At 43.4% G+C, this 27,971-nt stretch overlaps 1 protein-coding gene across 12 annotated transcripts in view; it reads left to right on the forward strand.

Moving 5' to 3' along the window:
• Window positions 1–1,976: 1,976 nt before the first annotated feature.
• The window catches only part of MARK3 (microtubule affinity regulating kinase 3), a 121,712-nt gene continuing 95,717 nt past the window's right edge, over window positions 1,977–27,971 (forward strand). For 5 of the 12 annotated variants that reach the window (XM_025444052.3, XM_025444054.3, XM_025444053.3 and 2 more), the window contains exon 1: window positions 1,980–2,638. In XM_025444052.3, the coding sequence (XP_025299837.1) occupies window positions 2,588–2,638 (51 nt within the window). In that variant the 5' untranslated portion in view covers window positions 1,980–2,587. Of the gene's footprint in view, window positions 2,639–27,971 lie in introns of all 12 variants that reach the window. The other 7 variants (XM_035719570.2, XM_035719571.2, XM_025444059.3 and 4 more) reach the window with 3 other exon arrangements.

A 27,971-nucleotide genomic window follows, 5' to 3' on the forward strand; every position in this document is an offset into this window, starting at 1 on the left:
CCTGGCATCCTGGAAACCAGAATCATCTTGAGTTAAATAGCGTCAGCTTCATTTCCTATCCTTTGGCATTCATTGAATCATTATTTAATGTGTGGCTTGGTGAGAAAAGCATTTAATTGGAAACCTCATCCCCCAGCTAGTTCTTTGGCCAATGTGGAATGTTCTGAATTGTCTAAATCCTGTCTCTCAGCTCCTACCCAAGGCTGAAACCCTTTTGTGGGTTTTTCAGGTATTTTCACAGCTGATCTAGTTGCCCTTCCTATCCTCAGGATGCAGAACTGAGTGCCATGCTGTGTCTGAGCCTGGCCAGGCTCCTGCGTACCCATCCAACCTAAGCTCTCACCTCTCATCCTCTTGGCATTTACCCAATCCTACTATGTTCCTCATCTCTTATGCCCTTGCACAGGCTGCCCTTCTGCTTGGAATGCCTTTCCACTCATCCTCCCCTGGTTAACTCTACTCACAGTTTCAAACTCAGCATAAACATCTTTCCCAGGAAGCTTCCTGAGCCAAATCGGGCCAAAAGCCCTACTGGGGCTCCCACAGTCCTATGCTCACCCACATTTCAGATGAAGTGAATGAGGCACACATTTAACTAATGAGAATATAATCATATCTCCCTGGCCAAAGAGGGAGATAGAGAATAACATTTTAAACAAGGCTGCCTTGGCCCAAGGAACACTTGCCTGAGAGAGTGAGATGGAAGCCCCAAATGCATCTTAGTCCTCGTGTGTTTTTATGGTAGAAGCATCTGTCCTCTCTGGGTATGATTCTGGTGTTTAAAGACATATATGTGTCACAGGGCAGGAAATGTCCCAGACATCGCAAGACAGTTCACATGCTGGGGGACGGAAAAAGGAAGAAAGAAAAGAAAGAAAAGGGATACCCACTACAAGAACTTTTCTGTTAGGGACGTTTTAGGACATGGATTCAAATCCCAGCTCTGCAGCTAACCAATTGGCTACTTCGGCCAAGTCACTGTAATCTGCTGGCAGGTGTGTCTGCGCATCTTTATAGGGTTATGCTGAGGGGCACCTGCCTGGCTCAGTCCGTAGAGCATGCGACTCTTGATCTCGGGAGTTCCAGCCCCACATTTTGGCATAGGGCACACTTACAAAAAAAAAAAAAAAAAAGAAAAAGAAAAAGAAAAAGAAAATATACAGGGTTGCCCTGAGGCTCAGATGAGGCAACAAATGTAACGTATCCACGAGGTGGACGCTCAACAGTCGGTGTCACTTGAGCCAGCTCCGCTCTCCATCCTGAGAACCCCGAGGCCTGGACGCCAGGCTCCGCGGCCGGGGTCTGCGCAGGACCCCGGGCACAGCCCGAGCATTTCCGATGGTCCCGGCTGCAAGCGCCGCTGAGCTCGCCCCCGGCTGGGACCCAGGGGTGCTCCCCGCGCTTCGGCAGCCACAGGCGGGCACTCAGGACCTGGTCCCCGGGGGCCCGAAGGGCTTCGCCCGCTCCCTCTCCAACCCCGTGCCCCGCCCGGACAGCAAGCCCTCTTCCTTCCGGTGGCATCGGGCAGAGTGCGGGTCCGTCTCCCTCCCGCCCGCGAGCTCCTCGAGGGTTCCCGGAGCGGGAGGCAGCGAGGGTGACTGAATCGAGAGGCCCCTCCCCGCAGCCCCGGCCCTACTACAACCGCGGCGGCGGCCCCGCAGCCTCGGCACACAGCAGGCGTCCCACCAACCCCATAAAGGCCACCCCAGCGGTCGCGCTCCAGGCCACCGCCCAGGGCCGAGCGCCGACTCCTCCCGGGGCGCCGGCAGCGCCCACCGCGACCCACGGCGACCCACGGCGACCCACGGCGACCCACCACCCCTTCCGCGCTCAGGGCGCCGCCTCCTCCATCCCGGCCAGGACCGAGTCGCCCCTAGCAACAGCAGCCGGGCTGGCTTCCTCCGGCCGCGCTGATTGGGCGACCTCCGGGAGGCGGTGCCGTCACTTCCGGCAGCCGGAGGCAGCAGAGGAAGCCGAGGGGCGGCCATCTTGGGTCCGTGAGGCTCTGAGGTACCGGGAGCGGCGGCGGCGGCGGCCACCGGGTGGAGGCTGAGGCGGCCAAGCGAACCGGAGGGAGCAGAGCAGCCGGGCGCAGGCGCCGCCTCCGCAGCCCCCTCCATGGTCGGCGCCCGCAGCCCGCGGCAGCCTGTCTTGCACCGCACCTTGTCCACATCCTCCTCCTCCACTTCAGGGGCAGCCGGCGGCGCTGTGTGGAGGCCCCGGCGCTGAATTCGGCGGTGCGACGGGCGAGGGCGGAGGAGGAGGCGAGGGGGTCCCGGCCCGAGGGGCGCCCTGAGGCGCGGGCACGCCGGCGGGCCGACCCGCCGCCCGCCGCCACCGCCGGCCCGGCCCCCGCCGCCCGCGGGGCTCCTCGGCGCGGCCGCCGGGGCCGGGGGAGCATGAGCCCCGGGACCCGCCGAGGGACGGCCCGGGCCCGGCCCGGGATCTAGACGGCCGTGGGGGAGGGGAGCCGCCGTCGGCGGCGCCGCTCCGGAACCGCAGGGCACTCGAGGACGCGGTCGCGGCCCCCCCAAGGCCGTGCTGTTTTGTTTCACCCTCGCATTGTGCAGAAGTGAAGTGAAGTAAAATGTCCACTAGGACCCCGCTGCCAACGGTGAATGAAAGAGACACTGAGAACGTAAGTGCCCGCGCCGGCCGTGCCCGCCGAGCTCGGGGTCGCAGGGCCGGGGCGCGCTGGCAGCCGCGGGCGGACGGTGGGCACCAGCGGGGCGGCGCGGGCGTTCCCGGTTCCCGGTTCCCGGGCCTGGCGGTCGGGGTCGTGGGGGGCGCGCGGGGCCTCGCCCGGCCTCGCCCGCGCGTGTGTCGGTTGTTGGCGCGTGGAGCCGCGGGTAGGCAGGGCCTGCTGTTGGGTCGGGCAGGCGGCTCTAAGGGCCTGTCGGGTCGGAGCCAGCGCCGTGGGGCTGATGCGCAGGAACCGACTGGGTCAGGCGGACTGCCCTGTACACCCACCCGGGTGTCTGAAGCGGTCTGGAACTGAGCTGAGTGACAGTCCCTACGACCGAGTGGCCCCTGAGGGATCTCCGAGGGCCCTTTGGAAGGAAACTGCAACGCTCTAAAGCAGAGAAGTTTGTGGAGACAGTACAGACCGCATCCCCGCATCTGTGGGGAGCGTTTGAAGGGCAGGTGTGTAGTAAAGCTGCGCGGCCCCGCGGTGCCCGGCTCAGGGACACCCGCCCCGGCCGTAGTGGCTTCCCTCCTTCCCCAGGCCAGGGTGGCCGGGGCCAGCCTTTGGTCCCTTCCAGCGCTCACATCCTGGGACTCTCTAAAAGGAACCTTTGATTCTGTTCACGTAGACCTTTTGAAAAGGCCAGGAACGGCATTTTTAGGGAGTGACAACTTGTAGTGGAAATTCCTTTGGACGAATGTTGACTCTGCCCGAGAGTGCTTTCTGAACTCTTCTCTAGCACAGGGTTCAGAACCGCTCCATTCTAGCCGGGAGTTATCTTCTGTAAAACATCTAGCGAATAGCTTGTGAAGAAACTTCACTGGCCTTTCATTATACATGTTATGAGGTAATTCCTGGCAAGAAAATGCCATCACTTAGGAAAAGCTTTCTTGCTCTGCCTGTTTCCATGCTTTCGACAACGTCCAGAGAGACATAGTGGCCTCTTGGTATCAAATGCCTTCATTTTAATCTTCAAAATGCTACTTGTGTGCTGGATAACTATCAGGCGATTTAATCTGTTTATGTGAACTTTGGTCTAAAGCATTCATGTAGTGTATTAATATATAGTATTTAGTGCTCTTTTTAACATTGTTAAGTAATACAATGGCATATGTTCCTTCACCTGAGATGGATTAGAAAGTTCCATAAAAAGTGAATAATAGAATGTCATAGACTAAGTGAGTCAGGGAATTCATTTTCTTAGAGACCTTTTGAAGAACCTGTTTCTGACTTCATTTTCCTACTCCTTGATTACCCTGTAGAATGGAGTAAGCAAAAAACAAAACAAAACACAAAAAAACCCAAAACGAGTTACTAGTTTTGGTCTCTGACTTTCACCCAGTGAAGCAAAATCTTACATTGACCCGAGAGCAGGAGCTCCATATTTTCTTTTTTCTTTATTTCTTTTTCTTTTTTTTTAAGATTTTATTTATTTAAAAAAATATTTATTCATGAGGGACAAGAGAGAGAGGCACAGACACAGGCAGAGGGAGAAAGCAGGCTCCATGCAGGGAGCCTGACATGGGACTGCCTGCTCCATATTTTCTAAATGAACTAAAGCCAGGGGCTCCTGAGCAACTCAGTCGGTTAAGCATCTGCCTTCAGCTCAGGTCATGATCTCAGGGTCTTGGGATAGAGCCCCAAGTTGGGCTCCCTGCTCAGCAGGGAGTCTGCTTCTCCCTCTGGTCCTCTCCTCTTGTCCTCTCCACTGCTCATGCTCTGTCTCTGTCTTTGTCTCTCTGTCTCTCTCAAATACATAACTAAATAAAATCTTTAAATGAACTGAAGCCAAACCAGTCAGATTTGTGATACTGAAGGATTTACACTAATGAGTGTTTTTACTTTGTTCTCTGGTAAATTTGTTGAATTATGTTTTATTATTTTATTTTTTATTTTTTTAAAGATTTTTGGGCAGCCCAGGTGGCTCAGCGGTTTAGTGCTGCCTTCAGCCCAGGGCGTGATCCCCGCATGGAGCCTGCTTCTCCCTCTGTCTGTGTCTCTGCCCCTCTCTCTCTCTGTGTCTAATGAATCTCTCTCTGTGTCTCTCATGAATCTCTCTCCCAGAAGTGGCGACTGGGTGGCTCAGTCTGGGCAGAGAGGGGCAGAGACACAGAGAGGGAGTAGCAGGCTCCCTGTGGGGAACCCGATGCGGTACTCGATCCCAGGACCCCGGGATCACTCCCTGAGATATGCTCAACCACTGAGCTCAACCCAGGCATCCTTTGAATTATGTTTTAATCTTTTTATGTGTTGTTAGAAGCTACTAACTTTATTTTTTAAAAACAATGTAGGATATGGAGTGTGCCTTTATTCTTGTGGAATGTGTTTAAATTTGAATTTTTGACAATGTTAAAATCAGATTTGTAACATGTCATTGCATTAATTCACCATGCCCTGTTCCATTTTTTAAGTTGTGTTAGAATGTTCAGAAGTAGTAGTGTGTTTTTGACAGTGTGGTGCCCTTGTGTCAGTGTTACACATCTCCTGTTTGCCGTGTTATTCACCTGCCATTGCTGAACTGCTGAGTATTAGACTTCCTGCCAGTTGGGGAGGATACAAGAATGAATTGGAAGCTCTCAGTTTCCGGAGCAGCTCTTTGGTCAAAGGTTTATTGACATAGGACATTTACTCTTTTTAAGTGTAAGGTTTGATGAATTGTGACAAATGTATAGTTATGTAACTACCATCACAGTCAAGATATAGAACATTTTCATTGCCCAGAAAGGTGCTTAACTTGTGGCCCTTTACAGTTATTCCCCTTTCTTCCCGCAGCCCTTGGCAACCACTGATCTATTATCTGCCCCTATAGTTTTATCTTTTCTAGGATGTTATATAAATAGAATCTCTATTCACATTTGTGTATCAGTAGTTCATGTCTTTTTATTGCTGAGTGGTAGTTCATTGTTCGGATGTACAAATTTTTTTTAAGTTTTAGTTTTTAAAAAATTTTTTATTTTATTATTTTTAAAGATTTTATTTATTTATTCATGAGAGACACAGAGAGAAAGAGAGAGAGAGGCAGAGACACAGGCAGAGGGAGAAGCAGCTCCATGCAGGGAGCCCGAAGTGGGATGTGATCTTGGGTCTCCAGGATCATGCCCTGGGCCGAAGGCAGCGCTAAACCACTGAGCCACTTGGGCTGCCCCAAAGTTTCAGTGTTAATTCCAGTTCACATACAGTGTTATATTAATTTCAGGTATACAGTATAGTGATTCAGCACTTCCATACATTACCCAGTTAATGTACAACAATTTTTCATCCATCCACCATTGATGGATGTTTTGGCTGTTATGACTAGAAGCTTTGCCTTTCATTTTGTAAAAAGACTTTCCATTTTGCTTATCCTGGGAATCTTATTTATTTATTATTTTTTTGAGCCCAGTGTGGAACTTGAACTCATGTCCCTGAGATCAAGGCTTAAATTGAGATCTGGAGTCAGACACTTACCAGACTGAGCCACCCAGATGCCACTCCTGGGAATCTTATTTAAATTTTAAATAAGGGGATCCCTGGGTGGCTTAGTGGTTTGGTGCCTGCCTTCCGCCCAGGGCATGATCCTAGAGTCCCGGGGTTGAGTCCCTCGGGGCTCCCTGCGTGGAGCCTGCTTCTCCCTCTGCCTGTGTCTCTGCCTGTCTATCTCTGTGTGTGTGTGTGTCTCTCTCATGAATAAATAAATCTCTTAAAAATAAATAAATTTTAAATAATTGCAGGGGTGCCTGGGTGCCTCATTTCGTTAAGCATCTGCCTTCAGCTCAGGTCATGATCTCAGGGTCCTGGGATCGAGCTCCACATGGGGCTCCATGCTCAGCATGGAGTCTGGTTCTCCCGCCTCTCTCTGTGTGTGTCTCTCTCAAATTATCTTTCTAGAAAAGAACAAAAATTATTTTTAAAATTCATTAAAAAATTTTTTTTTAAGATTTTATTTATTCATGAGAGACAGAGAAAGAGAGGCAGAGACACAGGCAGAGGGAGAAGCAGGCTCCATGCAGGGAGCCCGACTGGGGACTCGATCCCGGGTGCCCAGGATCAGGCTCTGGACCAAAGGCGGTGCCAAACCAGTGAGCCACCCGCCCCCCCCCCCGCCCCCCCGCCTTTTTAAGATTTTATTTATTCATGAGAGATACAGTATTTTTAAAATTTAAATAATTGCATATAATTGTGATAGGAATGTTGCTTATAGATCAAGAATAATAAGAGGCAGGTAATTTGCAACAAGAATATTGCTTTCATCCTAGTACACTACTATTGTTTTTCTTTTGTTTGGTTTACAGATGTGAATATCCACCTTTAGCTGATGGGTATATAAAAGATAATATTGTGGGCAGCCCGGTGGCGCAGCGGTTTAATGCCGCCTGCAGCCCAGGGCGTGATCCTGGAGACCCTGGATCGGGTCCCACGTCGGGCACTCTGCATGGAGCCTGCTTCTCCCTCTGCCTGTGTCTCTGCCTCTCTCTCTCTCTCTCTCTCTCTCTCTGCATCTCTATGAATAAATAAATAAAGTCTTTGAAAAAAAAAAAAGATAATACTGTTTGGGGCACCTGGGTGGCTCATACTGACTTTTGGTTTTGGCTGAGGTCATGATCTCAGGGTTATAGGGCTAGGTCCTCAGCATGGAGTCTGCTTGAAAGTCCCCGCCCCCCAAGTATAGAAGTAAAATCATTTTTCTTAAAAGGGTAGTACTGTTATTAAATCATTTTAAAACTCAAAAAAAAATCATTTAAAACTCAAAAGGACTAATCAAATAATCCGAGCCTACTGAGGCTCAGGTGACGGGAGCTGCTTGTGACAACACTATTTAGTAGCAGCACCTCTATTAGGCTCCAGATCTCCGGTTCATTCCCCTCTGCTTTTTTTTGTGTAGCAAGCTGTTCCTCAAAAGCTTACATACTGGTGTGCCTGGGTGGCTCAGTCGGTTAAGTGTCTGCCTTTGCTTCAGGTCAAGATTTCACGGTCCTGGGATCCAGTCCCATGCCAGGCTTCCTGCTGTGGGGAATCTGCTTCTCCTTCTGCCCCTCCCCCTTGCTCAAGCACACACTTTCAAATAATCTAAAAAAAAAAAAAACACCCCAAAACCCAAAAACCTTATGTACTAATTACTCAACTAGAGAGATGTAGTTGTATCAAAACAGAGTATAATTAAAATAAAACTTAAGTGTTTTGTTATGGAAAATTTCAAACAAACAAACAAGGAGGATTTACTACCTTTATCAGTGGTTCTCAGCCAGGAACAATTTTGTCCCCCCCCCCCCCCCCCCCCCCCCAGTGGACATTTGACGATGTCTAGAAGCATTTTTGATTGTTACAACTGAAGAGTTTACTGACTAAATTCTGCTTAGTTTAGAATGCTGCTAAACATTTTACAATACACAGGACACCCCTTCCTCCCCCAACAAAAAAAAATATCTAGCCAAAAATGTCAATAGTGCCAGAGTTGAGAAACCCTGGTATATAGTTAGTCCTCCATGTACTCAGCAGCTCAGTGGTGAGTCTTCATTTCAAGAAGCAAATTCTGTACATCATATCATTTCATCTCTTAAGCTTTTAGAAGAGATAAAAGCTGTTTTTATGAAAATTGTATCATAATCCCTTTATCATTCCTTAATATCAAATACCCAGTCAGTTTTCAAATTTCTTCAGTTGTCTACTTAAAAAAATATATATATTTTATTTATTTGAGAGAGAACATGCATGAGAGAGCAGAGGGAGAGGGAGAAGTAGGCTATCCCTGAGGGAGGGAGCCTGATGGGGGGCTCAATCTCAGGACCCCAGGATCATGAACTAAGCAGAAGGCAGACCCTTAACCGACTGGGCCATTCAGGCATCCCAGTTGTCTACTTTTTTTTTTTTTTTTTTTTAAAGATTTACTTATTTATTCATGGCAGAGAAAGAGATAGAGAAAGAGGGACAGGCAGAGGGAGAAACAGGCTCCGTACAGGGAGCCCGACGTGGGACTCGATGTCGGGTCTCCAGGATCACACCCCGGTGCTAAACCGCTGGGCCACCGGCGCTGCCCCCGGTTGTCTACTTTTTTAACACTGTGTCCAAATTGGAACCTATCTTGCGTCCATGTATTATAGTTAACTAATATGTGAAATAAGATGCATTTTTGAAGGCAACAGAAAAGTTTATATTTTAATGTTCTGCAGTTGACTTGATTAGAGCCATGGTCAAATCCTGTTTGGACACTGGTAAAATTAAAAATGTATTTTTCACCTATATTTTAAAGCATATGACACCTTGTAAGCCTGAGTTATTTGCCAAAGTATGAGAAGCCCTGGAGCTTTGCCAATTATTTAACAGCTCCTGGTGTGTGTGCATCATGTACTTACTTACTGTTAATGCAGACAAGCCATCAGAATCTCAGGATGCCAGGGTGGCTCAGCAGTGGAGCGCCTGCCTTTGGCCCAGGGTGTGGTCCTAGAGACCCAGGATCGAGTCCCACATCAGGCTCCCTGCGTCGAGCCTACTTCTCCCTCTGCCTGTGTCTCTGCCTCTTTCTCTAGGTGTCTCTCATGAATAAATAAAATCTTAAAAAAAAAAAACAAAAACAAAAGAATTTATCTCTGTGGTGTTTTTGTTTAGTCAGCTATAGGTTATATGAGACTATTATAACCTATTCAAGTTTGAGTGCTTACTTTGTATATGACACTGTGCTAGGTGCCCTAGAGGATATACCTAGGAACCATATTGCACCTGCTTTTAGGACTTCTCAATCCCTGCAGAACAAAGCACCCTGAGTTCTATGAAACTAGCCTCTCAAACTGTCAAACTGGAGCAGACACCAGTATCACCTGGAGGGCTTGTTAAAGCTGATTGATGGGCCCTACCCCCCAGACCTTGATTCTACAGTTAGCATTTTTTTTAAGATTTTATTTATTCATGAGAGACACACACACACACACACACACACACACACACACAGAAAGAGAGAGAGAGAGACAGGCAGAGGGAGAAGCAGGCTTCATGCAGAGAGCCCCATGCGGGACTTGATCCAAGGTCTCCAGGATCACACTCTGGGCTGAAGGGGGTGGGGGCGCTAAACCGCTGAGCCACCCGGGTTGCCCTACAGTTAGCACTTGTAACAAGTTCCCAGGTGTTGTTAATGCAGCAGGTCCATAAACGACATTTTAATCACTGCATTCGTATTCAGTGAAAGCTTGCCAACTAAACTATATTCCTTCAGATTGTATTGTGACTATAGAAGAGATTTCTAACAGATTAAATAAAAATTAAGTTCCATGAATTTCGGGATGCCAGGGTGGCTTAGTGGTTGAGCACCTGCCTTTGGCTCAGGGCATGATCCCGGGGTCCCGGGATTGAGTCCCGCGTCGGGCTTCCTGCATAGAGCCTGCTTCTCCCTCTGCCTCTCTCTTTGTGTCTCTCATGAATAAATAAAAAAAATCTTAAAAAAAAAGTTCCATGAGTTTTTAAAGTTGGTTCTTTGTAAGAAAGTGTAGTTATGGAGTGTAAAAAGTTACTATTTGCTGATCATATACTGTATATCAGGCAACAGTATTAATTACTTTATATAATATTTCATTTAAAATATAATGATTTGGGGGCACCTGGGTGGCGCAGTTGGTTAAGCATATGCCTTCGGCTCAGTTCATGATCCTGGGATCGAGTCCCACATCAGGCTCCCTGCTCAGCGGGGAGCCTGCTTCTCCCTCTTCCCCTCCCCTGCTTGTGCTCGCTGACTCTTTGTCAAATAAATAAATAAAATCTTTTAAAAATATATAATTTCATTTAATCTGCCTTTTAACTTTTTTTTTTTTTTTTTTGCCTTTTAACTTTTAAGCACAACTCTCTATTGAATAAAGTTGTTTGGGCCTTTTTTTTTTAACATTTTATTTATTCATAGAGACAGAGACAGAGAGAGGCAGAGACACAGGCAGAGGGAGAAGCAGGCTCCATGCAGGGAGCCTGACGTGGGACTCAATACCAGGTCCCCGTGATCACACCCTGGGCTGAAGGTGGCGCTAAACCGCGGAGCCACCCAAGCTGCCCTATTTGGGACTTTTTAAAAAAGTTGATTTGAGGGATCCCTGGGTGGCGCAGCGGTTTGGCGCCTGCCTTTAGCCCAGGGCGCGATCCTCTGGGATTGAATCCCACGTCGGGCTCCCGGTGTATGGAGCCTGCTTCTCCCTCTGCCTATGTCTCTGCCTCTCTCTCTCTCTCTCTCTCTCTCTCTCTCTCTATCATAAAAAAAAAATAAAAAATAAATAAAAAGTTGATCTGAGAATACATATATTCTATGAAGTCAAAATGTTTTGAGAAAAGATCTTATAGACTTCAATTTGAGGATTGTTTTTGTTTTTTTCTGTATGTAAGCTAGGTAAAAGTGGGAATTTGTAATGAGTATAATATTCTCTTTGATTACATATGTAGTACATGATTATTTTACATTGTAATTACTTGTAAGAGATCTATGGTTTAAAGTAATGGTACCTGTTATTTTTATTTTTTATTTTTTATTATTATTTTTTTTTGTTATTTTTAATTTAAAAGAGAATTGCTCTGAATTCTAGGATATAGCCAAATTTTATCCCTGGAATTTCTTTTCAACCTGGAAGTAAGTCAGGGAATGCAGCCCTTTCTGATCACCACTGGGAGGACTAAAGCGTAAAATGCTTTTCTCAGTGTTAGGGGCCATGGGGAGAGGGCTGGGAGAAGGAAAAAAAAAAGGAAAACTCTTGTCTCACTTCCATTTTATTTTATTTTTATATATTTTAAAATATTTTTTAAGAGATTGAAATAGAGAATGTGTTTGTGTGTGTTTGCAAGCAGGGGGAGGAGCAGAGGGAGAGGGATAAGCAGCCCCTGTGGTGAGCATGGAGCCCAATGCAGAGCTTGATCCCACTACCCTGAGTTCATGACCTGAGCCCAAACCAGGAGTTGGACACTCAACTGACGGAGCCACCCAGGTGCCCCCCCCTTTACATAATAGATGTATATATGCATATATATATTAAGATTTATTTATTTATTTGAGAGAGAGTGTAGGGGGTACTCTGGGTAGGGGGAGAGGGAGAGAGAGAATCGCAAGGAGACTCCACCCTGAACACGGATCCCAACTCAGGCTCCATCCCATGACTGGGAGATCATGACATGAGCCAAAACCAAGAATCCGATGCTCAACTGACTAAGCTACCGAGGCGCCCCGATACATTTTTTTTTAATTTATTTATTTTTTATTTATTTATGATAGTCACACAGAGATAGAGAAAGAGGCAGAGACATAGGCAGAGGGAGAAGCAGGCTCCATGCACCGAAAGCCCGACGTGGGATTCGATCCCAGGTCTCCAGGTTCGCGCCCTGGGCCAAAGGCAGGCACTAAACCGCTGCGCCACCCAGGGATCCCCCCCGATACATTTTTTTTAAGTAAACTCTACCCCCATTGTGGGGCTTGAACTCACTACCCTGGGATCAAGAGCCACAGTCACATGCCAGCCAGGTGCCCCATCTCCCCTCCACTTTATTTTATTTATTTTTTTAAAAGATTTTATTTATTCATGAGACACACACACACACACACACACACACACACACACACACACACAGGCAGAGACACAGGCAGAGGGAGAAGCAGGCTCCCTGCAGGAAGCCAGGTGCGGAACTTGATCCCGGGACCCCAGGATCACACCCTGGGGTGAAGGCAGGCGCTAAACCGCTGAGCCACCCAGGGATCCCTCTCCCCTCCATTTTATTTTATTTATTTTATTTTTTTTTTAAATTTTTTATTTATGATAGTCACAGAGAGAGAGAGAGAGAGAGAGAGAGAGAGAGAGGCAGAGACACAGGCAGAGGGAGAAGCAGACTCCATGCACCAGGGAGCCCGACGTGGGAATCGATCCCGGGTCTCCAGGATCACGCCCTGGGCCAAAGGCAGGCGCCAAACTGCTGCGCCACCCAGGGATCCCTCCCCTCCATTTTAAACTTTCAAATTAAACCTGAAGGAGAGAACAAATCTCTTCCCTGGGAATATCTCAGCTTTAATGTTGTCTTATACAAGAATTTAAAGAATGTGTTTGGAGTTGGTCTGCAAGTAGTCCTCAGGAGTTTGTGTTGACCCATTTGCACCTGCATGTAGAATAATTAGAAGGGTGGAAGTTGGCACTGGAAGCAAGGATTTTTTTTTTTTTCCTTCGAGGTAGAGTTCTTCAGCATTGTATTCTAGCCATCTGAGCTGCTCAGCCATGGTTAGTCTTGTGTAATCTTTTTTTCTTTTAAGATTTTATTTATTTATGAGAGTCAGAGAGAGAGAGAGAGAGAGAGAGAGAGGCAGAAAGAGAGAGGCAGAGGGAGAAGCAGGCTTCACTCAGTGTGGGACTTGATCTCAGTACCCCGGGTCACGCCCTGAGCCAAAGGCAGATGCCCAACTGCTGAGCCACCCAGGTGTCCCCAGTCTTGTGGAATCTTGTGTAGATTAGATAAGGCATTGTGTAAGTGTGTTACGTGGAATCTTGGTGCTCAGAATTGAAACTTGAACAGAGCAGGTGGTGTTTTGTTTTTATTTGTTGCTAATAGGCAGTTGCATTTGGGTGAATATTCAGTATTAGAGAGTTTGTATTATGGATGTTTTACATGAAAATGTGTATTGGTAGAATTTAGTATAATACTTGAATAAGCTGAGCCTGAAGGTTTTTATTCTAGAATTTCATATTAACCCCATTCTTTATGCAGTATCTTTATGACTTCATTGACTACAATAGCAGATTCTAGCATGAGAATCCTGGAGAGGAGTCTACCTAGAACCATTCCCTAACTCAGCCTTCTGCTCTGAGAATTGCCATTCTTTATCCAGAAGAATAATTTAAACCAAGGCAATCAGCTTTTGTTGTTGATGGCATTCTGTTCACATACTGTCTCCACCTTTCCTTGTCTTCCTTCCTTTGCTAACCTATTCCTAGGCCCTCCTTGGTATCCATAGGCATATAATAGCTCTATTAGCAGAATGGACTAAAGGAGCTTGTTTTCTTCTCTTAAAAGAAGGTTGCCATCTAGACGTTAAAGATACTTAATGATAAAGAACCTTCCACATCACATACCATGGTAATGTATTCCAGGTTTTTTTTTTTTTTTTCCATTTCTATTAGTTCAGGTTCCTTTTTTTTTTTTTTTAAGATTTTATTTGAGAGTGAGAGCACGAGTGGGGGAGGGGTGGCAGAGGGGCAAACAGACTGCCTGCTAAGCAGGGAGCCTGAAGCAGGGCTCCATCCCAGGACTCTGAGATCATGACCTGAGCTGAAGGCAGACGCTTAACCTACTGAGCCACCCACGTGCCCCCGTTCAGGTTCTTAACCTTTATTCCCTGCTTATTGTATAGTGGTTTTTATTATTACTATGGAACAACTGGAACTCTACAGTTTGGTACTGTAAAACAACAGCTGTTTTATTATTATATTCACAGGTTGTGTGTAAGATATTCAGACAGGGGTGGCTTAACTCTTCTATATGGAACTTCAGTTTGGAAGATCTTAAAAGGCTGGGGGATTTGAACAGCTGGGCTGGGAGATCCACATCCTAGATTGCTTCTTCATGCACATTTCTGTCACCTTGGCAGAAGGCTGGGCTCAGCTGGGACTCTTGGCAGGGAATGTCTACAACGGCTCCTCCAGCATGGAGGCCTCACTGTAATCAGACTTCTGAGGTGATTCAGCCTTTCAGAAAAGACAGAAGCTGCCTGTCTTTTATGATCTAGCCTCAGAAGGCACATAGTATCACTTCCGTCATTTTCTCTTCATTAAATCTGTCAGAAGCACTCAGATTCAACAGAAGGAACATGGACCTTACCTTGTAATGGGAAGTGTGTCAAAGATGTTGGGTGGATGTTTTCAAATCACTGTAATAGTAACTCTTTGGATTTATAATCTGATCTAGCATTTTATTTTTTAAAGATTTTATTTATTTGAGAGAGGCACAAGCAGGGGGAGAGGCAGATGGAGAGGGAGAAATAGACTTCCTTGCTGAGCAGGGAGCCTGACATGGGGCTCGATCCCAGGATCCGGAGATCATAGTCTGAGCCAAAGGCAGACGCCTAACCGACTGAGCCACCCAGGCACCCCTGACCTAGCATTTTATTGTGACCAGAGACATTAAATAACTTTTTTTGTGCCCTGGTTACCTCATCTATAAAATGCATTGGTAATAGTGATGGCCTCATAGGGGTGTATAAGGATAAGGCCTTCTGTGCTCTGGCTTCCCTTTCCACTTTGTCCTCATCTCCTACCCTCTGTACCCACTACACCCATAGACCTAGGAGTCTTCTTGCTGTTGTGAACACACCAGGGACACTCCAACCTCAGGGCCTTTGCATTGCCCTTCCCTTTAAACACTTTGCTTCCAGATATCCTCATGGCTGATTTTTTCACCTCCACTTTTCACATATATTACTTCAGTGGTTTAATCACCTATGGCTCTCGCAGTCTCCCCAACCCTGATCTCGTTTTCTTTTCTCCATTGCAGTTGTTATTTCCGACCTATTGTATTATTTACATATATCTTATGTTGATTGTGTTTTGTCAGTTTCCTCTAGTATACAGAAAGCCCCAGAGGGACAGGAATATTTGTTTTGTTTACTCATGTAACAGATATCTAGAACATGCTTTCCATTTATCACAGGTGATCAACAAAATATTGGTTGAATTACTGATTAGAAGGGACAGTATGGGTAAACCATTTAAAACAGTGCCCGGGGGGGTTCTTGGGTGGCTCAGCGGTTTAGCACCTGCCTTTGGCCAAGGGTCCCAGGATTGAGTCCCACATTGGGCTCCCTGCATGGAGCCTGCTTCTCCCTCTGCCTGTGTCTCTGCACACCTGCCCCTCTCTCTCTCTCATGAATAAATAAATAAAATATTTTAAAAAATAATAAAAAATAAAACAGTGCCTAATACATAGGAAGTAATAGATACGTATTAGCCATTATTAATGTTAATGGTCTTTTTACTGGTCTTCTCATCTCTCTCCCTGTGTCCTTGGTCTCTCCCCTCTGTAGTCATTTCACGGAGAGCATCTCTCTCTTTTTAAAATCTAAGGTAGCTTTCTTAAAGGGAGACTCAATGGATAGCATCTGGGCTTAGAAGTGGAGGGAAAGATGGGAGCCTAAGACTGGTTGAGGGAGTAATTAGGAAGACATGTCTGAAGCAGAGTGGACAAGATGTGAAACAAAAAAGGAAGGAACAACAACAACAAACATACAAGAAGTTGGGATTTGGAGTTACATGGTTGGAATTAAAACTAGCCTTCAGGGCAGCCCGGGTGGCTGAGCAGTTTAGCGCCGCCATCAGCCCAGGGTGTGATCCTGGAGACCCAGGATCGAAGTCCCACGTCAGGCTCCCTGCATGGAGCCTGCTTCTCCCTCTGCCTGTGTCTCTGTCTCTGTCTCTGTCTCTCTCTCTCTGTCTCTCATGAATAAATCTTTTAAAAAAAATGAAACTAGCCTTCAAATACAAGTAACTTAATCATGACCAAGTTGATTGACTTATCTGTGCCTCAAAAAATTTTATCTCACTTTTTTTTTTTAAGATTTTATTTATTTATTCATGAGAGAGGCAGAGAGGGAGAGAGGCAGGGAGAAGCAGGCTCCATGCAGGGAGCCCGATGTGGGACTGGATCTCGGAACTCCGGGATCATACCCTGAGCCAAAGGCAGACCCTCAACCACTGAGCCACTCAGGCATCCCTTTATCTCACTCTTTTACTATTGAGATATAATTGGCATATATAACATACTAGTTTATTAGTTTCAGGTGCACAATATAATGATTCAGTAGTTGTAGATTGTGAAATGATCACAATAAGTAGTTAATTAGTTATTAACATTCATCACCACACAGTCACAAATTTTTTTTCTTGTGATGAGAATTTTAAGATCTACTCTCTTAGCAGTCTTCAAAAATAAATTATTATTATTTTTTTTTTTCAAAAATAAATTATTATTATTATCTAAAGTTACCATGCTGTGCATTTCACTTTTTTTTTTTTTTTTTTTTTTAAATCACAAGGGTATAACACCATCTCTTGCTTGTGGGCATTCTACAGATGTTAATTCCCTCTTGTTAGTTTTTGTAGTGTTACTCTAAAAACTGGATAATCTAGAGTCTTTGGTTTAGTATTCGAAGTTCTTGATACAGCTTTCCAGCTTTGTTATTTCTAACTGCTGAACTCTATCTATAACCTTAATACTCAGCCAAACAATTCTGCTTGGCTGTTTGTTTGCCCGGAGATTTCATACTCGCTAGTTGCCAGGTCCTATGTTCTGAGACTGCAGAGGGAACTCAGTCAAGTACTTTAGTGTAGGAATTAACTAAGCTAAGAAAGAGTTGGAGATAGAAGGGGGAGCAAGGCAGAAAGGACAGCCTAGTCAGGAGCATAACGATAAATTGCCAGCTATCATGATGTCAAGGAACTACAGCCTTTTTCTTTTTCCTTCCCCTCCAATGTTAGTGCGACGTGAAATGAGATGTGAGAGATGAAAATGGTTAGACATGCAGGTTGGGGGATGTTCCCCATCCCCCAGGTTATTTTTATTAGCTTTCTTTGTGCTAGTGCCTGCTTGAAGTAACCTTTGTCTTCCATTAGAACTCTACTGTGTATTCTTCAAAAACTCCATTCCTTCACCTCTATGATACCTTTTTATCTTGCATCTCACTCAAATGTGATTACATCCTCTTGAGTGCTTAGAGCTGCATTTTCCTACACAGTAGCTGCCAGCCACATGTGGCTACTGAGCACTTGAAATGTGGCTAGTCTGAATTAGGATGTTCTGGAAGTATAAAATATGTACCCAATTTCAGGGACAGTATGACAGTATGAAAAAAGAATGTACAGTCTTAATCTGTTTATATTTTGTGTTGAAATACATGGGGATGTGTTGGGTTAAATAAAATACTATTAAAATTAATTTAACCTGTTGCTATGTTCTTTTAATGTTTCTACTAGAAAATTGAAAATTAAATATGTAGCTCACATTCTATGTACCAGATGGCACTTAGAGTACCTACTGTCTGATTTTCTCAGTGGGGCCACATTTGAGTTATTAACCCTAGCAGGGTTAGGAGTGCCTTAAAGGTTTGACACCATACTTTATTTTATCGCTTTCTCTTGCTTGGCACTTAGTAGTTGCTTAGCCTATAGTTAACTGATCAAAAGCTACTGAGGGAAAGTTTTCTTTAGCCTCAAATTTATTTGTAATCCTTCTGAGGATTAGATGAGTAAACTATTTTTCAGTCTATTTCATAGTAGTAGTTTATTAAAAGTGAAAACTACTTCACTGAATTTATGGATATGAACAGTAATAGTTCCCTATTTCTGTTGTTCATATTCTCAGAAACTTTTCTTTATAAACTCAGCCACAAAAAGTCACATTATCTTTGGTCAGTGTGAGCCCTTTCTCTTGTTTTATTTATTCTTTTCAATCTCTATATGTCATTTCCTTTATCTCCCTAAGATTGACCTTTTGTTTAATATATTGTAAAGTATATATGTATGTGCTCTTACAAAGTGTACATTTGGCACTTTATGTAAAATACTGCATATGTCTCGTCTATGCATCTAATCTGTAGTATCTATTCAAGGGCATGGCATTTCCATTTTTTCGAGTATTTTTATGCCTTTTATTTTTTTTTTTTTTTTTTTTTTTTTTTTTTTTTTTTTTTTTTTTTTAAAGATTTTTATTTATTTATTCATGATAGTCACAGAGAGAGAGAGAGAGAGGCAGAGACACAGGCAGAGGGAGAAGCAGGCTCCATGCACCGGGGGCCCGATGTGGGATTCGATCCCGGGTCTCCAGGATCGCGCCCTGGGCCAAAGGCAGGCGCCAAACCGCTGCGCCACCCAGGGATCCCTTTTTATGCCTTTTATTAAAAACTCAAAGCTTTCTCCAGAGAGCTTGTGAATATTCTTGATCAAGATAGTTTCTACCTGGACAGCCTGGGTGGTGGCTCAGCGGTTTAGCGGGGCCTTCAACCCAGGGCCTGATCCTGGAGACCCGGGATCGAGTCCAACGTCAGGCTCCCTGCATGGAACCTGCTTCTCCGTCTGCCTGTGTCTCTGCCTCTCTCTCTCTCTTTCTCTCTCTCTGTGTGTGTCTCTCATGAATAAATAAATAAATAAAATCTTTAAAAAAATTTTTTAAAAAAGATAGTTTCTACCTACTTTATAGTTTTTATTGATATCGTGAATAGTTATTTTTTGTTAAATGTTGTGGCAGGTTGCTACAGATGTAGAGAAGTGTTATAGGTTGATCTTGTACCTTGTCAAACTCTCTCATGAGTTCTAGTGGTATTTCTGATTATGTTGGTTTGTAGGTAGATTATATCATCTACAGTGACAGTTTTATCTCTTCCCTTCTGATTCTCACATCTTACCATTTTTTTCTTAAAGTATTGGCCATTACCTTTAGTATCATGTTAAATCATAGTAGTGATAATAGGCAGCTTTGTCTTGTTTCTGATTTTAAATAAATGATTCTAAAGTTTCTCTATTTAGTGTAATATTTACTGAAGGTTTTGGTTCATGATTTTTATCAAATTAAGGAAGTTCTGTTCTCTTGTTTGCTAAAAGTTTTTTAAATCACAAATTGTTTAATCTTACCAAAAAACTTTTTGCAGTGAATGAAATAATCACCCCACTGCTTTCAAAAGTGAAATTTGATTTTATGAGTATCTCTAAAGTACAAAATACTTAGGGGACAGCCCTTTATTGTCACAATTTAGCTTTGTAGAATTTTTTACATTTGAAAAACCTGCTCTTGTGTTAAGGAGGTGGCTTGTTTTTTTAAGGTTTAGAAGGAATATGTGGGCACGTGTCATATGTTTTTAAAATGAGACCAAGCTCTGTTCAGGAAGAGTTGAAATATGGTGTAAAGTTGTTTTATTTATTTATTTTTAATTAATTTATTTATTCATGAGATACACAGAGAGAGGGAGAGAGAGGCAGAGACACAGGCAGAGGGAGAAGCAGGCTCTATGCAAGGAGCCCGACATGGGACTCGATCCTGGGACTCCAGGATCACGCCCTGGGCCAAAGGCAAGCGCCAAACCGCTGAGCCAACCCCAAGGATCCCCTGTAAAGTTGTTTTAAATTTGATCCCCCCCCCCAGTTTTATTGAGAAGTAATTGACAAACATCACTGTATAAGTTAAGACATGCATCAGGATGGTTTGATTTATTCACATTGTAAAAAGGCTGTGCAGTATATTCAGCTAACATCCATCTTCTCCTATAAATACAAAAAAAGAAAAGAAATAAAGGAAAAAAATTTCTCCTTGTGATGAGAATTCTTAGGATTTACACTTCCATTTTTTTTTAAAGATTGTATTTCTTTATTAGAGAGAGGGAAGGAGAGAATGCATGCACGTGAGCAGAGGGGAGGGGGCAGAGAGAGACGCAAACTCCCCACCAATCAGGGGTCCTGCTGTGGGGCTTGATTTTTGGACCCCCTGGATCATGACCTGAGCTGAAGGCAGATGCTTAAACGATGGAGCCACCCAGGCAACCCAGGATTGACACTCTATGACTTTCCTATATATATCATAAGGCAGTGCTAGCAAGAGTAATCATGTTGTACATTACTTCTTTACTGTAAAACTAGAAGTTTGTACCTTTTGACTATCTTCCTCCAATTTTCCCTTCCCCTATCCATTACTTCTGGTAACCATAACTATGATTTCTTTTTCTATGAGTTTGGGTTTCTTTGTTTTGTTTGTTTTGCTTTTGGATTCTATGTGTGAGACTGTATAGCATTTTTCTGACTTATTTCACTAGCATAATGCCTTTGAGATTTATCCATGTTGTTGCAAATGGTAAGATTTCATTATTTTTTATGGCTGAATAATATTCCACTGTGTATATATACCACAGCTTTTTTATCCATTTGTTTATTGACACTCAAGTTGTTTCCATGTCTCGTCTCTTGTGCATAATGCTGCTATGAACTTGAGGATGCAGATATCTTTTTGAGGTAGTGTTTTTGTCAACTTTAGGTATATACCCAAAAGTGAAATTGCTGCATCATATGGTGGTTCTCTTTTTAATTTTTTGATAATTGTCCATACTGTGTTCCATAGTGGTTGTACAATTTACAATCCCACCAGTGCACAAGGGTTTTCTTTTTTTCTATATCCATGCCAGCATTTGTCTTTTTTTTAAAAGATTTATTTATTTAATTAAGGGGGGAGGGGCAGAGGGAGAGGGAGAAAGTCTTAAGCAGACTCTGCACCTGACATGGGGCTCAGTCTTACCACCCTGAGATCATGATGTGAGCCAAAACCCAAGAATCCAATCCTTAACTGACTGCACCACCCAGGCACCCCAGCATTTGTCTTTTTGATGATAGCCACTCTGACAGGCATGAGCTGATAATCTTGTGGTTCTAATTTGCATTTCTCTAATGACTAGTGATGTTGAGCATCGTTTTATGTACCTGTTAGCCTGTTGTGTATCTTTTTTTTTTTTTAAACATTTTTTTAATTTTTATTTATTTATGATAGGCACACAGTGAGAGAGAGAGAGGCAGAGACACAGGCAGAGGGAGAAGCAGGCTCCATGCACCGGGAGCCCGACGTGGGACTCGATCCCGGGTCTCCAGGATCGCGCCCTGGGCCAAAGGCAGGCGCCAAACCGCTGCGCCACCCAGGGATCCCGCCTGTTGTGTATCTTTAGAGAAATCTCCATTCAAGTCTTTTGCCCATTATTTAATTGGGTTCTTTGTTTTTTGCTGTTGAGTTGCAGGAGTTCTTCATATGTTTTTGGATATTAACCTCTTACCAAATTTATGGTTTCAAATATTTTCCCGTGCTATAGGTTATCTTTTCACTTCATTGATGGTTTCTTTTGCTATGCAGAAGCTTTTTATTTTTATTTATTTTTTAAAGATTTTTATTTATTCATGAGAGACACACAGAGAGAGGCAGAGACACAGGCAGAGGGAGAAGCAGGCTCCACGCAGGGAGCCCAACGTGGGACTCCATCCTGGGTCTTCAGGATCACGCCCTGGGCTGAAAGCAGTGCTAAACCGCTGAGCCACCTGGGCTACCCTGCCTTAGGTATCCTATCCAAAAAATCATTACTGAGACCCATGTCCAGGTTGTTCCTATGTTTTCTTCTAGGAGTTTCATGGTTGCAGGTCTTACATTTTAGTTTTAACTTATTTCAAGTTAATTTTTGTGAGTGATATAGGTTATAAGGGTCCAATTTCTTTCTTTTATGTATGAGTACCTAATTATCCCAGCATCATGTATTGAAGAGACTGTCTTTTCTCCATTGAGTGTTCTTGGCTCCTTTGTCAAATATTAGTTGACTGTATATACTTAGGTTTCTTTCTGGGTTCTCAGTTATGTTCTCTTGGTCTATTTACTTTTATGCCATTATCATGCCATTATCATACTGTTTATTTTCATAATGTTTCTTTATAGTATGGCTTGAAATCAGGGGTTGTGATACCTCTTGCTTTTTTTTTTTTTAACGATTTATTTATTTATTTATTCATGATAGACATAGAGAGAGAGAGAGAGAGAGAGGCACAGAGACACAGGAGGAGGGAGAAGCAGGCTCCACGCTGGGAGCCTGACGCGGGACTCGATCCTGGGACTCCAAGATCGCACCCTGGGCCAAAGGCAGGCGCTAAACCGCTGAGCCACCCAGGGATCCCTCTTGCTTTTTTTTTTTTTTTTTTTCTCACTATATTTTTGGCTGTTTGAGATCTTTTGTGGTTCCATATAAATTTTAGGAGTGTTTTTTTGTACTTCTATAAAAATGCTATTGGAATCTTGATCTAGATTGCATTAAATCTGTAGATGGCTATTAGTGGCATTAACATTTTAACAATATTAATTCTTCCAACCCATGAACACAGGGTATTTATTTGTATTGTCTTCAATTTCTTTCATCAGGGTCTTAGAGTTTTCAGTATAGAGATCTTTTACCTACTTAATTTATTCTTAAGTATTTTATTCTTTTTGATGCTTTTGTAAATGGGATCAATTTCTTTCTTTTTTTTTTTAATTTTTATTTATTTATGATAGTCACAGAGAGAGAGAGGCGCAGAGACACAGGCAGAGGGAGAAGCAGGCTTCATGCACCGGGAGCCCGACGTGGGATTTGATCCCGGGTCTCCAGGATCGCGCCCTGGGCCAAAGGCAGGCGCCAAACCGCTGCGCCACCCAGGGATCCCCTCTCTCTCTCTCTCAAATGAATAAATAAAGTATTCTTCAAAAAATTTATTTATTTATTTATTTATTTATTTATTTATTTATTTATTTATTTATTTATTTATTAAATTTTATTTATTTATGATAGTCACAGAGAGAGACAGAGAGGCAGAGACATAGGCAGAGGGAGAAGCAGGCTCCATGCAGGGAGCCTGACATGGGATTCGATCCCGGGTCTCCAGGATCGCGCCCTGGGCCAAAGGCAGGCGCTAAACCACTGTGCCACTCAGGGATCCCAAAAAATTTATTTTTAAGTAATCTCTATACCCAACATGGGACTCAAACTCACAACACCTGAGATCAAGAGTCTTACGCTGTACCTACTGAGCCAGCCAAGCACCCTTAGATTTTTTTTAATTTAAGGACTTCATGTTAAGGAAACATCAAACTAAATATACTGAGTTTATCTCTATTGTAATTTAACAAACATCAGGTATTTCCATCTGTTGTATGAGTTTATAGTCTGATGGGGGAAATATAAGTTTCTTTTTGCTTTGTGTTATGATTGTTTATTTGCATGAGTGTGTATTAGTTTAGGTTGAGTTATACTGTGGTAACATATACACAGCCGAAATCTTAATGGTTTGACACAGTAACAACCCTTGTTTACACAATTTCCCTGAATGCTCATTGGCTTCATGAAGATTGACTTCACTGCCCAGGCCAATTTGGGCTTGTGGCCTTCTGTCTTTGGGCAATGCTCAGGATATAGAAAAGCAGAAAATGGTTTGTGGAGTCAAGCACTGGCAGTTAATGCTTCTGATGGGAATGACTTGTCATATTCACTTGTATGTTATTGGCTAAACTTAAGCACATGGCTGTGCCAGCCAACTCAAGTGAAGGAAGAGTATAAGTCAGTGGAATCCTCTACAAACTCAGAAGCAAGAGCCAATCTGGTGGATAACAGTATTGTCTATAAGAAGGTAGCATAACAGGTAGATACAAAGTACATCTGGAGCAGGAAGGAAAAGAAAAAAAAAATCTGATGAGATGCAGGAAGAGTGATGGAAGGCTTCATAAAGATGGTGACAAATGTTCCAAAAGTAAGGGAATGAGTAAGGTTTTCTTAGGTTTGAAGAGAAGAAAGCTCAAACTGAGTAGGGTTTTCTTAGGTTTGAAGAGAAGCAAGCTCAAACTGAGGGACCATGCTAGAGAATAGTAGATAATATAGCTGGAAAGGAGGAATAGATAGATCACAGAGGGCCTCAAATTTATTTCCCATTCATTCAGCAACAATGTATTGCATGGCTACTCAGTGGTAGTCCCTACTCCCAAATTCTAGGAATATTTGATAATGAACAAAGCAGATAAAAATGTCTTGTCTTGTCTTTCTGAAGGTTACATCTAGTGGATGCTAAGGAGTCACTCTTTTATTCTAAGTAGGTTGGAGTAAGAGTAAGCAGTGGTATAAACTGGATGCCTATGCATTTATTTTTAAGGTTGTTTTTTTGTTGTTGTTTATTTGAGAGAGAGCAAACGAGAGCACAAGCAGGTGGAGAGGGAGAGGGACAAGCAGCCTCTCCGATGAGCAGGGAGCCCGATGTGGGGCTCAATCTTGGGACTCGGGAGTCATGACCTGAGCTTAGTTAACCAGATTCTTAACAGACTGACCCATCCAGGTGCCCTGATACTTATGCATCTTAAGATTCTTTTAATAGTCCTATTTTATGTGTAATAGAAGACAGTTGATTTGCACATAAGTTAATATTTTGTCCATTTGATTATGTCCCACTCTAGAAAACTTGATGCATGAAAAGTTGAATTTTTAAAACATATAAATTAGAAAATATGTTTATACTACAAAAGCTTTTTTCTTTTTTTAAGAGTTTGTTTATTCATGGGAGACACACACACACACAGAGGCAGAGACACAGAGGGAGAAGCAGGCTCCATGCAGGGAGCCCGATGTGGGACTCGATCCTGGGTCTCGAGGATTATGCCCTGGGCTGAAGGCGGTGCTAAGCCACTGAGCCACCAAAAAACAAACAAACAAACAAATAAACAAACAAAAAAAACCACTGAGCCACCGAGGTTGCCCTTTTTTTTTTTTTTTAAGATTTTATATATTCATTCAGGAGAGAGACAGTGAGAGAGAGGCAGGGATATAGGCAGGGGGAGAAGCAGGCCTCCATGCAGGGAACCCTATGTGGGACTCAATCCTGGGACTCCAGGATCACTCCCTAGGCCGAAGGCAGGCACCAAACTGCTGAGCCACCCAGGTGTCCCTACAAAAGCTTTCTTTTTTTTTTTTTTTCTTTTTTTTCTTTTTTAAAGATTTATTTATTTATTCAGAGGGAGAAAGAGAGGCAGAGACACAGGCAGAGGGAGAAGCAGGCTCCATGCAGGGAGCCCGACGTGGGACTCGATCCCAGGTCTCCAGGATCACGCCCCGAGCCAAAGGCAGCGCCAAACCGCTGTGCCACCAGGGCTGCCCTACAAAAGCTTTCTTAATCCAAATTTTGGCTGGTAGTATAATATTAATGACCGTATTTTCATTGTGTAAATAGTAAAGCCACTTGACACATAGCTTATGGAGACAGAGATTTTGTTTTTATGCACTGCTGTTTCTAGTACCCAAAACAGAGCCTGACACATACATATACAGATATGAAATCTACTATATGTCATCACATCAGTAAATATTTGAATAAATGGATAGAAAAAAAGTTCTATTTGGAAGATAGAAATTTCCCGTAATCTGACCATCTGACACTATAATGATAGTATTGTGTTACCATGTAATAATCATTCTAATATTAAGTCCTTGTTCTGTGCCAGGTGCTGTTGTAAGATCTAAGGAATAATAAATTACCTGTTTTTGTGAAACCTAAATCTCATTTGGAAATAAACATATAACAAACATCCTAATAATAATAATAACAATAATAATAATTGTTACTATTGTAAGATTTATTTGAGAGTGTGAGTGCATACATGTTTTTGTGGGCTGGAGAGCATAGGAACAGGGGGAGAGAATCTTCAGGTAGGCTCCCTGCTGAGCTTGGAGCCTGATGGGAGGCTTGATCCCATGATCCAAGAGAAAACAAGAATGGATACTTAACCAACTGAGCCACCCAAGCGCCCCACCAAAATTCTTTTAAAACCCTAGTCCAGTTGATTTACGAAATTTGAATGACAGCAGCACGTGTTTTGTTTACAAGTGTACCTGCTTTGTGTGAAGTCCTATTGCCATAACTTAGTTGCTGTTTTAGATTTTTCTTTGATAAACAGATCCTCATTTATAAATAGGCTATTTCTCCAAAGTTCTTTTTTTTTCTTTTTTAAGATTTTATTTATTCATGAGAGACACAGAGAGAGAGAGTGAGTGAGTGAGAGAGAGGCAGAGACACAGGCAGAGGAAGAAGCAGGCTCCACACAGGGAGCCTAATGCGGGACTCGATCCGCAGGCTCCACACAGGGAGCCTAATGCGGGAGCCTAATGCGGGTCTCCAGGATCACACCCCGGGCTGAAGGCAGCGCTAAACCACTGGGCCATCGGGGCTACCCCAAAGTTCTTATTTGGAAATTAGAATCCTTTTTGTTATATGAATAGTACTACAAATTACTTAGATTTGTAACTGGTTCATAAAAGCCCACTTTACTTAAAATATACATTTACAATAAAAACATAAAAATTGTTTGCATACAGTGTTACGTGATAAACAGAAGTGAACCTATCCTAAAACCTGGTATGTGAAGGAGAAATATTTAATTAGAGGAATATGAGAAAGTAGATGGGGGAAAACAAAGAGAGAAAGTAAATGGAGGTTAACAGGGAAATTCTGTAAACCATCTTTGAAGACTTCAGAAGCTAATGGCACAAATTCGTAAGCTTTCAGGTTAAAACACTTGTTTTTCCTTTTTCCTTGATATGTGTATTATGATGTAGTTTTTTTATGTTTATCAGCTGGATTCAGGCTTGTTTTGATTTATAGGTAGTGAGAGAGCAGAAGAAAGAAGGGACATTTTCCTGGATTAAAAGAAAAAAGAGGGATCCCTGGGTGGCGCAGCGGTTTGGCGCCTGCCTTTGGCCCAGGGCGCGATCCTGGAGACCCAGGATCGAATCCCACGTCGGGCTCCCGGTGCATGGAGCCTGCTTCTCCCTCTGCCTATGTCTCTGCTTCTCTCTCTCTCTCTCTGTGACTATCATAAATAAATAAAAATTAAAAAAAAATAAAAAAATAAAAGAAAAAAGAATGAAGATTTCAAGTGTATGTATGGGTATTGGGAGAGAGAGAGCAGTGCCCTGAAAGGCAGGCAGTGGGCCATGGCATCCTTTGAGCATGTGTGGGGCAAAAGGCAGCATGAGGCAGCTGAATGCTTATACATACACCTGTTGGGTGTTTGTAATTCTAGTACATTTGTATTTAATAAGGTTAGAAGTATATGTGATTTATTTTATGGAGCATATTGAGTACTTTATTCATCTAACAAGCATTTACCAAGGACCACATAGTCTGGCTGGTTTCTTCTTTTTCTAAGTTTTAATTCCAGTTAACATACAGTGTTATATTAGTTTCAGGGGTACAATATAGTGATTAATCTATCCCATACATGGCCCGGTGTTCATTGAGACAAGTGTGTGCTTTAATCCTTGTCACCTATTTCCCCCATTCTTCTATCTACCTCTTCCCCAGTAACCATCAGTTCTTTATAGTTAAGGGTCTGTTTTTTTGGTTTGTCGCACTCTTTTTTCCCCTTTGCTCATTTGTTTTGTTTCTGAAATTCCACATATGAGGGACACCTGGGTGGCTCAGCAGTTGAGCGTCAGCCTTCAGCTCAGGTCCTGATCCCAGGATCCAGAATTGAGTCCTGCATTGGGCTCCCTGTGAGGAGCCTGCTTCTCCCTTTGCCTATGTCTCTGCGTCTCTCTCTATCTCTGTGTGTCTCATGAATAAATAAATAAATCTTTAAAAAAAAATTCCACATGAGTGAAATCATACAGTATTTGTCTTGTTCTTCCTGACTTTGCTTAGTATTCATTATACCCTCTAGATCCATCCATATTGCAAATGGCAAGATTTCATTCCCTTTCTTTTCATTCCTTTTTTATGGGTGAATAATATTCCATTGTGTG

This window comes from Canis lupus, chromosome 8, assembly GCF_003254725.2.
Source record: "Canis lupus dingo isolate Sandy chromosome 8, ASM325472v2, whole genome shotgun sequence".
In the NCBI taxonomy this organism is placed as follows: Eukaryota; Metazoa; Chordata; class Mammalia; order Carnivora; family Canidae; genus Canis; species Canis lupus.